This window comes from Ambystoma mexicanum, chromosome 5p (genome assembly GCF_040938575.1).
Source record: "Ambystoma mexicanum isolate Mex_15411 chromosome 5p, UKY_AmexF1_1, whole genome shotgun sequence".
Taxonomy (NCBI): domain Eukaryota; kingdom Metazoa; phylum Chordata; class Amphibia; order Caudata; family Ambystomatidae; genus Ambystoma; species Ambystoma mexicanum.
In genome coordinates this window covers 219,895,338-219,911,240 of record NC_090930.1, presented here as the reverse complement: position 1 = coordinate 219,911,240, position 15,903 = coordinate 219,895,338, and the positions used below count along the sequence as shown (strand labels likewise).

At 39.6% G+C, this 15,903-nt stretch overlaps 1 protein-coding gene across 1 annotated transcript; it reads right to left on the bottom strand.

Annotated features, from left to right (window-relative positions):
- Positions 1 to 2,025: 2,025 nt before the first annotated feature.
- Positions 2,026 to 14,863, bottom strand: LOC138480871 (uncharacterized). The gene is made up of 2 exons (XM_069612653.1): positions 14,624 to 14,863; positions 2,026 to 5,005 (listed from the first exon to the last, which is right to left on the bottom strand). The coding sequence occupies exon 2, from the start codon at positions 4,951 to 4,953 to the stop codon at positions 3,163 to 3,165; it is 1,791 nt and encodes a 596-aa protein (XP_069468754.1). The 5' UTR covers positions 4,954 to 5,005; positions 14,624 to 14,863; the 3' UTR covers positions 2,026 to 3,162.
- Positions 14,864 to 15,903: the final 1,040 nt, after the last annotated feature.

The window sequence follows — 15,903 nt, the reverse complement described above, 5'->3', positions numbered from 1 at the left end:
CAATCCCCCGGCTCCTGTGTTAGCTTCTTATACACTCACTGGGATATTTGTATACCTGCAATACGTTGCAAGCAAATCATATTTAAAGCCTCTGCATTATATTATATGCAATTTAAGAAACTTTCATAAATCTGCATGTACGCTATTATTTTGCAGTGCATAGAAGATTTTTTGCAGCATACTCTATCCTAATATTGGTAGGTAGGATTATACAAGCGCTCATTGAAACTGTATTTGAAATTAAACTGTGTTTAATTAACCTCTTTTAATTTCTGTTTCTCTGCCAATTCTCCCCGTGCCCTGAGGTGCCTAGCACATTGGCCTCAAAAATATCTTTTCAAATAACTTCAATACAGCTGCATTCTCATAGGAATCTTCAGCCTTGCAACATTTCAGCACACTGTTTCTGCTGAATGTTCAAGACGTACATTATGCTTATCACACAAGGGCATGCAGCTCTTTTCTTATGAGCTGCCTGCAAGAAATACTTCTTTATCGTGGGCCTACATAAATCCTATATTGTTCTTTTAATTTTTATTTCATTGAGCATTTGAAAGATGCTTTATACAACAGAATTGTGTTTCAAAGCACCGCAACGCTAAATGGGAAGGGAAGAGGGGAAATAATAATAATGGCAAATAGTCATATACAGTGGTGGTCCTACTAGGCCTTGTGGCGTTTAGATGTGCAAGTGCATTCAGGAGAAGTTCAGGGAATGGGGAGGGAAGGGTAAGCAGAGGAGTGGACAAGAGATGGCGGTGGGCCCGATAGGGAAATGTTAAGGGGAGCCACAGAGGAGAACCTCTGGATAAGTGCTAGTACAGGCGACACTCAAGGGTTGGATGTGGAGACACCAAGCAGGGGCCTGCAGGGCAGTGCAGTGGAGGTGACAGGTGCTGCTATTCACTGGAAGAAAGGGCCTGGAATCCTGTGAGATTCAGGAGGATCTGCCACCGGTCACATAATACTCAAAGGAAACCTCCATAACCTAAGCCCCCCATGATATCTTGCACCCCCACACTGTGTTTGCTCTATACAACCATCCCATACTTCCCTCAAAGCATGCAGCCCTCATTGTGTTCCACCATGGGACTACTTGTGATGCACCTGCTTCTGTGTCACCCTATGCAAGCAGTGCCATGTTCAATGACGTCCTCGCCACCAATGTCACCCACCACGTCTTCCTTGATATCTCCACATTACTTGCATAATTGATATGTGCGCCACCCATGGCAATCTGGACCTTGAAAACATTTCAATCTGGACCTTCAAAACATTTCCCTCTTCAATCTATCTGTCGATTGATACATTTTGGGTTAACAGTTGTTTGCTCTCTTCCTTCAGTATCCACACCCTTGTCACCCTCTGCAAACTCTCCCCTTGAACCTTGTACTCCTTTGGCGAGCAACCCATTATCATGCATGCTTCTGTAGGGTATTTTGTGGAGATTTGGGGCCTGACGGTATTTTATTACCGCCGAGAAATAACTTAGCAATAATCACTCTTTGTATTCAGATTTGGCCATGTGCAACAATAATACAATGGACATGCATTATTTCAGCACCCAGACCTGCATATTTGGTATACGTGGTTGGTGGTATTTTGGTGAGCATAATTCCCTTGTTTTATTTGTGGCCCCAATGTCCAGAATCCCTTATCTTCGCTTAGATTTTTCGTGTGATCACTAGAGAGACCTCAGACCTGCATTCTAGGGAAACCACAATTTCCAGGGATAGTGTTGGTGCGCCACCATGGGCAAACTCACTGACTTATTTACGACAGAGAGCTATATGTGGTAGTCTTGTGGTAATTTCCACTACCTTATATACGGTAGGGAGCTATGTTCAGAGAGTCTCTCTTCCCGTTGGCTCATGTACCTCCAACAAGTTATACTACAGTCATTCACAATTATTCATACTGATTCTGACATACACACATCTGTCTTAAAATGACCATTGCACTGTTTAAAAATCTCCCCACATCATTGGCATTGTAATGGTAAATAGAAAATAAACCACCCGTCTGTTTTCAAATATTTTCTGTATTATAAAATTTACATTTAGGCATGATCTCATTTTTTACAGCAATAAAAGGGAACAATCAAAGCATTTTCAATGACACACTGCAATTATAGTGGCGGAGAACAGAACTTAAATTGCAACATTAGCACTTGATAAAGACACGCACGGGACTTTCATTTTTCTAAACTGACTGCATACTTTCGTGCACACACACAGCTCCCCCAGTTAGGTAATTACCTTATCTGTTCAGATTCTTCTCTCTGTGAATGTGGCTCTCTTGGCGTAACTCCAATAAAAAGGAACGCTTGCCTTCTCAAGCCGGGGTCATTGCCTGGAATTCTCAGCTTTTTCAGATAGGACTGCCTCTGCCAGTGGAAAGGTAATTCTTTCAGCTTTCCCCAGTCTCGACTGCAGCAGGACACCCCCACAGCCAGGTCTTCTCCCCAGTAGTGCAGAAAGATGTCTGCCTGTCTTTTTCCCTGCTACTGCCCACTAAAACTTTCCTCTCAGCCCTCTTTATGACGTGTTCCAATGAAATCCATCATCTCTCATCCTCCTACTTTTCAACAATAGCTTCGCTTATACATTTGCAATTGTTGCAAATCTGACTTCCTCCTTCCTGCCGTTACTGTGCACAACAACACGGATAATCAGGCAGAGAAGAGAAAAATCTGCACACTCATTTAAATGGTTTTCAAAGTATGCCTAATTCTGCAGTAGAGAACACATTTTATTAGTGGGTTATATTAAAATAAGTTTTTATTAGTCAGGTTAATTGTTAATATGTTAGCTGTTAATTTTCAAATGTGTCTCTAGCAATATAGGCATTTCAGGTGAAAAATAGTGTGCATTTTTAAATGAACACGTGTGCTTTTAACTGTAAAAATAGCTTTGCATCTTATATATTAAAATCGTTTTTTTGACTGAATAGCCTGTCTTTCCTTGTTAATCTGCTAACCCATATAGCAATGCACCGCACCCTTGTGGTGGTGCTGCAAAAAAAAAAATGCTACTTGTGCAGTAGTACTGTACTCTGTGCTGTAACATGCCAAATATCCTTACATATACCCTCCTTTTGTTTTTTAGAACTTGGCTATAATCCAAGCCAATCTCTAAAAACAACTTGTTCTTTCTTTTTCTCTTAAAATGCATGTGTATTGGGATATCTTTCTCTTCCTGACGTAGTCAGTAAAATCAGTAACATTTTCATTTTTACTGATAGCACAATCAACCATCCACCCATGATTAGCACCAAGATAGCCAAACCCACTATTGAGCGTTCCCCCCAGGTTCCCCAATTAAATCTTTCCACTTCTATTATGCCCAGATTACTAATTGTAATATTGTTTTTTCGCAAATTCATTTTCATAACATGTCTTTCTTTGTGATTCAATAAATATTCCACATCTGGATCTATTGGAAAAGTATCCCTTTGAAAAAAATCGATATTTTCCACTTGGCTTTCCCAAACATCATTTGTTACATGGAACAATGTTAATCCCCCAATTGACACAATTGCATCCTTTGGAACCTGTAAATAAAAAACATTATATTTTACCTGTTTAACCACGTATGTTCCATGGTTTAAATGTACTACCGTCATGTTCTTTAAACAGGTACTGACCAACCATTTACCTCTGACCATCTTAGCCTGTGCCATTTCTTCACTCCCCATATTACTAATAATCACTTCACATCCCTCTGATATACTTGGGTCAGATTTCAATCCACAAATAGCATCTGTGGCATCAGGAACAAACGGTTTACCTGGACACATATAATTTTGTTCTTTAAATGTTACACATGTTTCCAGGTTTGGTATTAAATAAACTTCAGGTTCCCATGACTGAAATGCCACCACTTCTGGAGTCTTAATCTTAATGAATTTGTCCTCTTGCCAAAATCCCACGTTGTGTACCCACTTCGTTTGATAAATAAGTTCAGGGGCTACAAATGGGATGCATAGCAAAAATCCGATCTCTAGTCTTTCCAAGTCCACATATAACGGCATTGCATTCCCCATTTCGAATGCAATTCTTATCTGTATAAGGTCAATTTCCCTCCTGGTCAATCTTTCTATCATTTGCCGAATGATATCCTGCGAAACAAAATACAAGGGAATATGTCCTTGAATCAATTGTGAAACTGCAGTTTGAACTTCTCTCATATAATTCGTTAATAGTCTATCAACAGGACTCATTATGTTCAATATTTCATTTAAAGTTCTGTCATGCTTAAGTATTATTTTAGTCGCCCGTTGCATCACATCCGCTTGTTCATTTAGAATGATTGCAGTTTCATTTATGAATCTTACTTGTTCATCCAGTCCCCCTCTAATTCCATCTAATGTCTTTTGTATTATTTCTAGGTCAATACTCAGTTGTTGTGCTTTAGTACTCAGTGTTCCTACCGAAATAGAATTGGCTGTTGATATTGTAGTACCTATTATTGCCCCAATTATAGACATTACCATTGATATCGCGAGCATCACCGCACCTCTCTTTCCTCTCTTCTTCTTAATGTCTGCTGAATTCACGAATGTTTTTTCCAATTGCATTAATATATCTCTTATTGACTGCTTAGCGTCCTCTTTTCTTATTTCCAGCCACTCTTTAGTCTGTTCAATCTTAATTCCGGTATTGTTCAAATGTTTTTCAATCAAAATCTCAGGATCCAATGGTATGTAGATATTTTGGAAAATCATCCTTCTATCACTCATGATGAATCCTGGTGCTTCTTCTACCGCGATACCAGATGCTGGTCCAGGTTCAATGACAACCTGTGCTTCTGAATTCTTGAAGATCCCTCCAAATATCACTATTGTTAAACATGTCATCGGTATCATCTTCAATGCTGATCGCTTTGTAGCCTTGGTCTTCACCCCTCTTTGGGGCTTTCCCGGAATCCGTCCTCGCGGTCTCCAGTACTCCATCGTCTCCCGTGGCCTCTGATCCCGGAACCTCCGACCAAATAATGTTAATTGTCTAAATCAAAATAGAAAATAAACAGATTAAGTACATAGCACAATACTAATTTCCACCTTTTTGCCAAAAATAAAACATGCTTGGTAAAAATACTTCTTTTTTTTTTTTTTTTTTTTTTTCTGAAATTAAACACAAGTTAAAAGAAAACAAACACATATAAAACAGCATTCAATATTTAATACACTTTCTCTCTGTACACCAACCACGAGCTTCCGTTATATGTGCATTTATTTATTTATTTATTTATATTATATATTTATTTATTTATTTATTTATATTATATATTTTCACATATATTACAGTGTTTATGTGCCATCATAACAATCAACTTTTTTTTTTTTTTAACTTCTTTGTCACTGCCTCCTGATTACACCCATTTATTTTCTCAAGGGACTCTATCCGTTTCCACATGCTCAAGCTGCCTGATCTCATGTCTGGGATGGCATGGTTTGATTTGATTTACATGGACAAACTGCTCTATTGCTGTTTCACCTTCATTTTTCAAAATTTTATACACTACAGGAGAGACTTTATCTATAATTCGGAATGGCCCCTGCCAGGCTGCCAGAAATTTAGAATTTTTCTGTTTACTTTTCCCAAAATGAAACTTATACACCTGATCCCCTACATTGTATTCCTTTACTGATGTCTTTTTGTCATAATATGACTTAGCACTGTCAGCAGCTCTTTCCAGATTTCTCTGCACAAAAGCAAATGCATGTTGCAAATGCCTCCTCATTTCATCAATATATTCATGAACTGTGGATGCACTCACTAGAGTTTGCTCATGTGTTCTGTATAGTAGGTGTTGTGGTAACACCATTTTCCTACCTGTTAAGACCTCATGGGGGCTAACACCTGTTGCTTTGGCAGGAGTCGACCTGATTGCCATCAAAACCAATGGTAACCGCAAATCCCAGCTGGAACCTGCTTCTGCCACAAATTTCTTTAAAATGTCCACAACAGACCTATTGCTTCTTTCAACTGTACCTGAAGACGCCGCCCGATATGCGATATGTAGTTTCCTTTTCACACCTAGTATTTGCCATACCTTACTCATTAGAGTACTTGTGAAATGACTTCCTCTGTCTGACTCAATTCTTTGTGGCAACCCAAACCTTGAGAACACATGGTTCACCAGCAATGTGGCTGCTGTTTGCGCACTACAATCTGGTGCGGGAATGCACTCAATCCATTTTGACATCAAACATACCACACTCAAAATATAGCGGTGTCCCCTGCTCGACCTTTTTAAAGGACCTACATAGTCTATTTGCAAATCTGACCATGGGAGAGTTAGGCCTCTTTTCATCAATGGTGCTCTATGCATTGGTGAAGCAGGTTTAAATTGGGCGCATACTAGACATCCTCTAGTATATAATTCCACATCTTGGGACATATGTGGCCAGTAAGCATAATCTTTTAGTATTTCTAATGTCTTTTGTGAACCTCTATGGCCTGCAGTTATGGCATCATGTGCATGGTGTAGCATTAGTCCTCTGAATGAAAGGGGTACTACCCACTGTATTTGCCCTGTTATGGACTCTCTAATCATGAGTCCATCCTGTAATCTAATTCGTGTTTTGTTCTTTAATAACACCCTCAACTCTTCTTTTCCCATACAATCATTTTCTGTTAAAGGATTTTGTTCAGGATCCATCAAATGATTATAATAGATTCCCAAAATTTGATCATTCTTTTGTGCCTCAATCAAATCTTGGTCTGGCGTGTCATGACTCCACTGCACCACCGGTTGATCTACCTCCTTTGGTGCTTTAGACCGTGTGACTGCATCAATTTGTATTTCACCCATTAAATAATCAATAGGTAGCAATTCTCCCATCACAGCCCCAATCTTAGCCAGATGGTCTGCCTTATCATTTCCCTCCTTATCCTCTCCTGGTGTTTTTAAATGCCCACGAATTTTTCTCCAGTATATTGTTAAATTATTTTCTGACACCAATTTGTCTATGGCTTGTATCATTTTTCCATGTTTAAGTGGCTTTTTGTTGTATGTAACCATGCCTCTTGCTTTCCAACCAGGCAAATACTCCACAAAGCTATTCCGTGCATAGTCAGAATCAGTCACCAGGACAATTTCACTGAACTTTTTATCAACTGCAGTAGCAATTGCTTTATAGATGGCTGCCAATTCCGCCACCTGACTGCTCCTATCTCCAATCCTCATCCCTATACTAGGAACGCCTTCACATTTCAACCAGACATTTCCTATTCCTGCCACTAATTGTTTATTACTGTCATTTTCAATGTGAAAAGCACAACCATCCACGTATACAGTTGGCAAATCCTTGCATGTTTTTTCATCAAAAGCTTTGTGTGGTGATTGTTCAAATTCCTGTAAACTAGCTTCCACATCCATTTCATTTGTTATTTGTTCAGCTGCACAGTCATGTAAGTCAGCTAACCCTTGAGCAATTGGGCTCTTTTTATTTTGTCCATATCTTACTTCTACGGGAAAACCTTGTAATGCCAGCGTCCATGAAGTGATTCTGGATTGCGCTAGATTGCCTGATCTAATTCTTTTACTTTCTAAAAATTGCAAAGGTTGATGATTTGTTTCAATAATCACCTTTTCTCCCTGAACAATGGGGCGAAAATGTTGTAGCGCCCACACAGTGGTTAATAGGGCCTTCTCACATTCATTAAATTTCATTTCAACTTGGGAAAATGCCTTACTTGCATATGCAATGGTTTTGTGATTCAAATCGTGTTTTTGTGATAACACTGCTGACATACAATGTTCAGAAAAGCCTATTTCTATAAAGAAATCCCTATCCTTTATGGGGTATGCTAAACATGGTGCCTTTACAAGACATTCCTTCAATCTAGCCACTGCATCAGATTGCTCTCTTTCCCATCTCCAGGGAGTATTTAGTTTAAGCAGTTTAGTCAATGGTTGAGTGATTTCTGCATAATTCTCAATGAACTTTCTGTTATAGCCTGTCATCCCTAATAAACTTTTTACTCCTTTCACATTTTTAGGATCTTTTAATCTTTGTATGGCCTCTATTTTCTTCCTTTGTGGATTTAGCCCATGTTCAGTCACTTCATGCCCTAGAAAGTTCACTTTTTTCTTGCACCATTGTGCTTTTTGCAAAGATACTTTGGCGCCTGCTTTCTGCAATTGGCCAAGCACATGTCTTATTTCATCAAAATGGCTTTTAAGGTTTTCATTTTTTATCAAGACATCATCCACATAAACTATTGTCCCTCTTTCCGCTGCATCCGGCATGGCCTTTCTCAAAAATATGCCAAATTCACTCCCACTATTGATGTACCCGAACGGAGCTCTAAGCCAGGCATATTGAGTCCTGTCAAATGTAAAGGAAAATAGGTGTTGTATCTCCTCTGCCAATGGCACACACCAATATCCAGATGTGAGATCTAACGTGGTAAATACATTTGAACCATGTATCTGAGCTAGGCCCTGATCAATGAATGGTAGTGGCCATCTAGATACTGGTACTCTTTTATTTAACTCTCTTAAGTCTGCACACAGCCGCCATTGACCATTTGGCTTTAACACACCTAAAATAGGCGTATTGGATGTGCTATGAATGGGCCTAATTATTCCCCGTGATTCCAAATTTTTAATAATCTCTGCCAATGATTCTAAACATGCCAGCGGTAGTCTATACTGGCGTACAAACACTGGATTTCTGCTACAACCTTCTGGTAGTGTGGCCACATGTAAATCAGTTAAACCACAATCATAAGCATCTTTTGCAAATACATCCTTGAACTCCATAAATATTTCCCTCAGAGTGCGTCGATCCTCATCGCTGTTACATGCATCCGCTAAGGAGATCTGCTCTTCTACCATTCTGGAAAATTCTGGAAACTCTTCTGGTAAAGGAATCTCAGCGCTTTCCTCTAACTGTGTGGCTGTGTCTTTTTGTAGAGCTGCCACTTTCAAATATTTTGGCATATCAGCTTCCACTTCAATGGGCTGATTTCCTGTTTCATTTTCATTTAAATTAAATATTATGCAATCCTCTTGATGGCAGCACACTGTCTCATTTGAATCATAAGGATACACAGAATGAATTTTAAACATTCCTTTGGGCTGAGAGTCCAGGTGTTCTGGCAACTCGCCCTTGGCATCTACATATTTTTCAGGAATATTCCCAATCACCATGTTATTTAAATCTGCCGTATAATGTGATTTTTGTATGGCCATTCCTAATGGGGAGTTTTCCTCTAAATGAATATCCTGACAACCTTTATTATTCACCATGATTTTTACAGATCCCTCACCAATGTCTACCAATGGAATGTATTCATAATCCAGGCCTTGCTGTTTTATGGATTCATTCAGGCATACAAATGCATCAGAGCCTTTCATCTGCTGTCCATTTTTGCATTTCAGTGTTATTGCAAACTGTTTTGTAAATGCAGGAATAATAGTATTTTTCCTCATCTGTAATTCGACTGCATAAGGAACTAGTTGTGCACAATGATAAGCCCTTCTTTTGTCTTCAAATTCAGGCGCCGGCCCACCTAGGCGCGACCATATTTTTTGATTAAGGAAATCTAACACCATACACATTCTGTGCATGATGTCATTGCCCATGTAAAATTCATTTTGTGCTCCACTCACTATCCATACATTATGGTAAATTGCTTTCTGCCCAATGCTAATTTTAAGCATGCATCTGCCTGTAATTCGGTTTTCAAAGTTTGGACTGTCCAACCCAGAAACATATTGGTTTTTAATCCTAAATTTCGGGATTTCTTCCCTCTCCATAATTTTTTGCAACAATTTCTCATTAATGAAACTCCTTTCATGTTCAAGCGCTAAAGTGGCTTTTATTGTTTTAAGATAATCATTTATACCAGCGTGAACCCATGGTTGCTCATCTTCCATGTGTATCTCTGCCAGAGTGGTAATGTGTTTTTCTGAATCTGTTTTAGGAACAATATTCTGTTTGCATGTATTCTCTTTTAAATAGAAACGTAATGTGTGTTCGTCTATGGCAGTCTGCCAATCTTTCCTTGGGTCCAAGTATATTTGTACAGGTAGTTTTTCATTGTCGCTCTGATCTTTGTCTTGACACCTTAATATAACAGTGACACTAGGTATGCAGCTATTCTGTAGATATACCTCCACAGCATCCTTTGTTTTGGCAACGGTGTGACATTCTTTTATATTGCTGTTTTGTGATTTTAGTTTCTTAGGCCTCAATGGTTTTTTGGTTAAGGACCACAGCACTCCATTCACCCCATCTATGAGAGGAGACAATCTTTTCAGGCAATCTGTCCCCATCAGAAATGGAATTTCACAAATAGATGTGATCAATACCTCTTGTTTCATTCTGTGCTTTCCTATTTTTATGTCAACCTCAGTTACACCTATGATGGGCACCTCCTCCCCATTAAAGTTATGCACTGGGCCTTGATTTGCCTTCACTGTGATCTGACTCTGTGGAGGCCTCCCTTCATTGATACTCTTTACCAGCTCCTTGGACATAATTGTGGCCTGTGCGCCAGTGTCAATCATAGCAAAGGTGTGGCATTTTTCTTCTACAGTGATGGGTGCATAATATCTGTCCTCAACTTCCTCTAATACACATAAGAAATGTGAATTCTTACTGATTTCAGGGCTCACCTTTCTCAGGCCTTTTTCACTTTTGGCTAAGCACATTGGTAAATGAAAAGACATTTTTCCCTCCTTTTTACCCATTTCTGTGCGAGATATTTTATTCATTTCTCCATGTTCAGAGGTTTTTTGGAGTGTGGCCACCGTTCGCCCATCCATCTGGGTAACATCAGAGACCACATTACAACCTTCCAACTGAACATGTGTCACAACATCATTCAGCAATTTGTCATTTTTTAATTCTGTGCATTTGTGATCATTTAGTGTAATACCAGCCCTTTCAGCCTCTTCAAAAATATGTGGCTCAAAGAATTTTTCAGGTGATTGACTTGTACCCTCCTTGTGAGTATTTCCTTTTTCTGTCTGTGTTTGGTAATTGTTTTGCTTGCCCAGGGAAGGAGCTATGGCATCCCCATTTACTCCCTGTTCACTGGTATTCCCCATGCATGAGTCATTTTTCTTAAATCTGTCCCTTTGTTCTTTTGGAATTCCTAATGTTTCTTTTTCATTTGTGCAAATCTTTACTGTTTTATTTAGCTCTAAGTTAAACCGTACCTCTTTTTTAGAAGTATTTGCACTTTCTGTCACAATTTCATTTACTGGTACTTTCATTTTTAATCCATTAGTCATCTCAGAGTCGTTATGCAAAGTTATATCAGAGCAATCTGTCATTTTGGCACTGCAGTTATCATGAGTACTTAGTCACTTTTCGGAAGCCCCCCGGTCATTGCTATGGCCATCAGCCCCCTCTTTGGAAGGTTGTTTTTGCGCTGTATAGAGCTTTCCTATTTGCTCAGCTAACATTTTCACTTGGGCCTCAAGGCATTGGAACCTTTCCACCTCTCTAGGATCCTCTTTCTGTGGCCTAGGTCGATATTGGTTGTTTTCCCCCTGATTGGATCTATTCTGATACCTCTCAGGTGATTGATACCGGTTGGGATGGTTTCTGAATTCTTGATTCATTTGTGGAGGGGAGCGGTTTGCACCCATCCTTTGATTATAGTCCCCTGGTGGGGAATCATTGTACTGGCGTGGACTGTAGTTCACGTTTTGCCTCATGTCCTGTCTCTCAGATTGTGGGTACTGGCCCCTATATTGATTTCCATTATCAGTAAATCGATCCACATATCGGGGCCTATCCTGATTACCATATATCATGGTGCTGGGATCAAATCTGCTCTGTGTCCCCAATGACTGGTAGGGACCATCATTTCTTTGATCTTGATTTTGTCTCTGGTTATTGTTCATACCTGCCATATCAGACCGGTATCTTACCCGGGGTCTATCTCCTAAATATCTAGGGCTGATGTAGCTCTCTCTATTACTAGGATCATGTGATTGGAACATTGGTACAGGCAATGGCGATCTTTGTTGATTACCCCTTTGTTCAGGTGTCACATTATTTTTACCTTGGCTTTGAGCAGACTCAAGGGACATTTTGGCTGACCTGATTTCCATTACTGTGGCTGAGGGTTCTTTAGATTTAGGCCTAGTATCTTTCATTTTATCACTTTCTCTACCCTGACAATAGAGTACCTCATATAGCTTGGTGCTTTGATGTACAATCCATTCAAGGGACTTGTCACGGTCAAATTCACGGACCAATTGGGATATGATGTCTTTCTGTAGCCCATAGAAGTATGCGGTTTTAAACTCATTGGAATTTGAGTCAAAAGATACATCAAAGCGAGAGAATGCTCTTTTTAAGTCTTGTAAAAATTGGCGAGGTGATGTATTAGGTCCAGCAGTAATAGTGTACGCAACTTTCTTTGCCTCTTGCAATGACTGAAAAGGAGAAAAATGACGCCTAATTTCTTTTTCAAACTCCAGCCATGTCATATTCTGCTGTTCATTTAATCCCCTTATGATGCTGGCCGTCGGGGCATCTAAAGTTAAATGAAAATATTGTCTGTACTGTTCCTTAGGTATCTGGAGCGCTTTAAAAATGTCATGCACCGCTTCTAAGTGATCCTCAATGCAGCATTCACCTCCCTTTTTAAATGGTTTGATCAGGGCTTTAATGGATTTCATTATTTTTATGGGGCTACTTGTTGCAATGCATGGAATTGCACTATTTTGTGATTCAATCCTGTTTTCAGGTGTATGAGATTGGTGGCTGCCCCCAATGGGAGTATCAAATCCCCCAAGGGCGCTGCAACCAAGTTCAGTCACCGGCCCAGTCACTGGGGCACTAGCTCTTTGGGCAGAGCTAGAATTCACCTCCACTCCATTGAATGTGGTACCCTGCCGCCTCTCCTGTGACCTGGGAATGCACATTTGCTGTTCTAAGTCCTTACACTTTTTAAGGAGTCTGTTGGCTTCATCATGCAAATAATTATTTTCATCACTCATTTTATTAATTGCCTCCTGCATGTCACACATTTGAATTTGGCATTCATTGAACTCTTTATTTCTTTTGTCTCTTTCTTGAATCATTTTAATCATTTCTTGTTCTACACTCTGGAGATCACCTTCTTTTTCACAATGTTCTTTTTGTAAAATCTGCATTTCTGAAACAACCTCATCTTTATCCTGCCTAATGTGATCCACTAAGGCTTTTAAGTGTGTCAATTCTTGCTCACTATCTTCAAATTGTTTCTTGCTTTTGGATAACTGAGTATCAAAGTCTCTGCATTTTAATTGCATGTCTTTTTGGCATACATCCAATTCTGCTCTCAACATTTCCTGATTTTTACTTGCCCCATCTATTTCAGTCTTTAACCTGTTAATTAGCTGAGTATCATTCTCTTGCATTCGCAGTGACTTGTTTAAAATAAACCATATTTTGCCGCATAGACGTATTAAACAGTCTTTCTCTGCACTTTTATCGGCTGCATTCAATAATCTCGTAAGGCAGACCTGAATTATGCTGCCTTCTGCAAAAATATTGTCTAGTTTTTCTTTCTGCACCTCACCCTGAATGCGGTTACTCCATTCTAAGGTACTGTTCGAAGACCAATTCCCATGTGCAAATAACTTTGCCTCTAAATATTGCACTAGATCTGAGAATGTGGTTTCCCTTTGTGACATTCTGAAATTCGTTTTTAGTGGCACACTGCTATTATAAAATGGGTTCCCTTTAATGTGCAAATGGCAGTGTGAGACACGCTTGCCACGCCCAGTAGGTACTCTATGATCACTTTCCCGGCCTGCAACGCACCATAAATATGTAGGGTATTTTGTGGAGATTTGGGGCCTGACGGTATTTTATTACCGCCGAGAAATAACTTAGCAATAATCACTCTTTGTATTCAGATTTGGCCATGTGCAACAATAATACAATGGACATGCATTATTTCAGCACCCAGACCTGCATATTTGGTATACGTGGTTGGTGGTATTTTGGTGAGCATAATTCCCTTGTTTTATTTGTGGCCCCAATGTCCAGAATCCCTTATCTTCGCTTAGATTTTTCGTGTGATCACTAGAGAGACCTCAGACCTGCATTCTAGGGAAACCACAATTTCCAGGGATAGTGTTGGTGCGCCACCATGGGCAAACTCACTGACTTATTTACGACAGAGAGCTATATGTGGTAGTCTTGTGGTAATTTCCACTACCTTATATACGGTAGGGAGCTATGTTCAGAGAGTCTCTCTTCCCGTTGGCTCATGTACCTCCAACAAGTTATACTACAGTCATTCACAATTATTCATACTGATTCTGACATACACACATCTGTCTTAAAATGACCATTGCACTGTTTAAAAATCTCCCCACATCATTGGCATTGTAATGGTAAATAGAAAATAAACCACCCGTCTGTTTTCAAATATTTTCTGTATTATAAAATTTACATTTAGGCATGATCTCATTTTTTACAGCAATAAAAGGGAACAATCAAAGCATTTTCAATGACACACTGCAATTATAGTGGCGGAGAACAGAACTTAAATTGCAACATTAGCACTTGATAAAGACACGCACGGGACTTTCATTTTTCTAAACTGACTGCATACTTTCGTGCACACACACAGCTCCCCCAGTTAGGTAATTACCTTATCTGTTCAGATTCTTCTCTCTGTGAATGTGGCTCTCTTGGCGTAACTCCAATAAAAAGGAACGCTTGCCTTCTCAAGCCGGGGTCATTGCCTGGAATTCTCAGCTTTTTCAGATAGGACTGCCTCTGCCAGTGGAAAGGTAATTCTTTCAGCTTTCCCCAGTCTCGACTGCAGCAGGACACCCCCACAGCCAGGTCTTCTCCCCAGTAGTGCAGAAAGATGTCTGCCTGTCTTTTTCCCTGCTACTGCCCACTAAAACTTTCCTCTCAGCCCTCTTTATGACGTGTTCCAATGAAATCCATCATCTCTCATCCTCCTACTTTTCAACAATAGCTTCGCTTATACATTTGCAATTGTTGCAAATCTGACTTCCTCCTTCCTGCCGTTACTGTGCACAACAACACGGATAATCAGGCAGAGAAGAGAAAAATCTGCACACTCATTTAAATGGTTTTCAAAGTATGCCTAATTCTGCAGTAGAGAACACATTTTATTAGTGGGTTATATTAAAATAAGTTTTTATTAGTCAGGTTAATTGTTAATATGTTAGCTGTTAATTTTCAAATGTGTCTCTAGCAATATAGGCATTTCAGGTGAAAAATAGTGTGCATTTTTAAATGAACACGTGTGCTTTTAACTGTAAAAATAGCTTTGCATCTTATATATTAAAATCGTTTTTTTGACTGAATAGCCTGTCTTTCCTTGTTAATCTGCTAACCCATATAGCAATGCACCGCACCCTTGTGGTGGTGCTGCAAAAAAAAAAATGCTACTTGTGCAGTAGTACTGTACTCTGTGCTGTAACATGCCAAATATCCTTACACTTCCCAATCAGCTGAACAATCTACCCAAAAGGTTTTAAAGTTGTCTGTATCCAGGGGTGGCATTGTAGGCATTCACAGTGGACTGTATTCAGGCATTTCTGTTTGTGTTTGTGTTTGTGTCTAGTGTACGCAGTGTTTACTTTTACTGGTCCCTCAAACATTTAGGGGTATCATATCTATTCCCCCTCCACCCTTTTTCCTTCCAAAATCTTAATCTTAACAGACATGCACAGAAGGTGAGGGGCATCTAAATGAGTATTGGGACAGCTACTGTAAAAATGTTTGCCAACCACATGGGTGCCCAGGATGATAGATTGTCAAGCCACTTGTCTGATGTTACAGTGCCTGTTTCCCTCGTCATAGTTTTGAGGAGCATACATAGAGCCTCAATAGCCTATATTAAAGTTCTGTTTGCTACATCATTTGCAGGTTTGAACGTACAGCAGCTGCTTT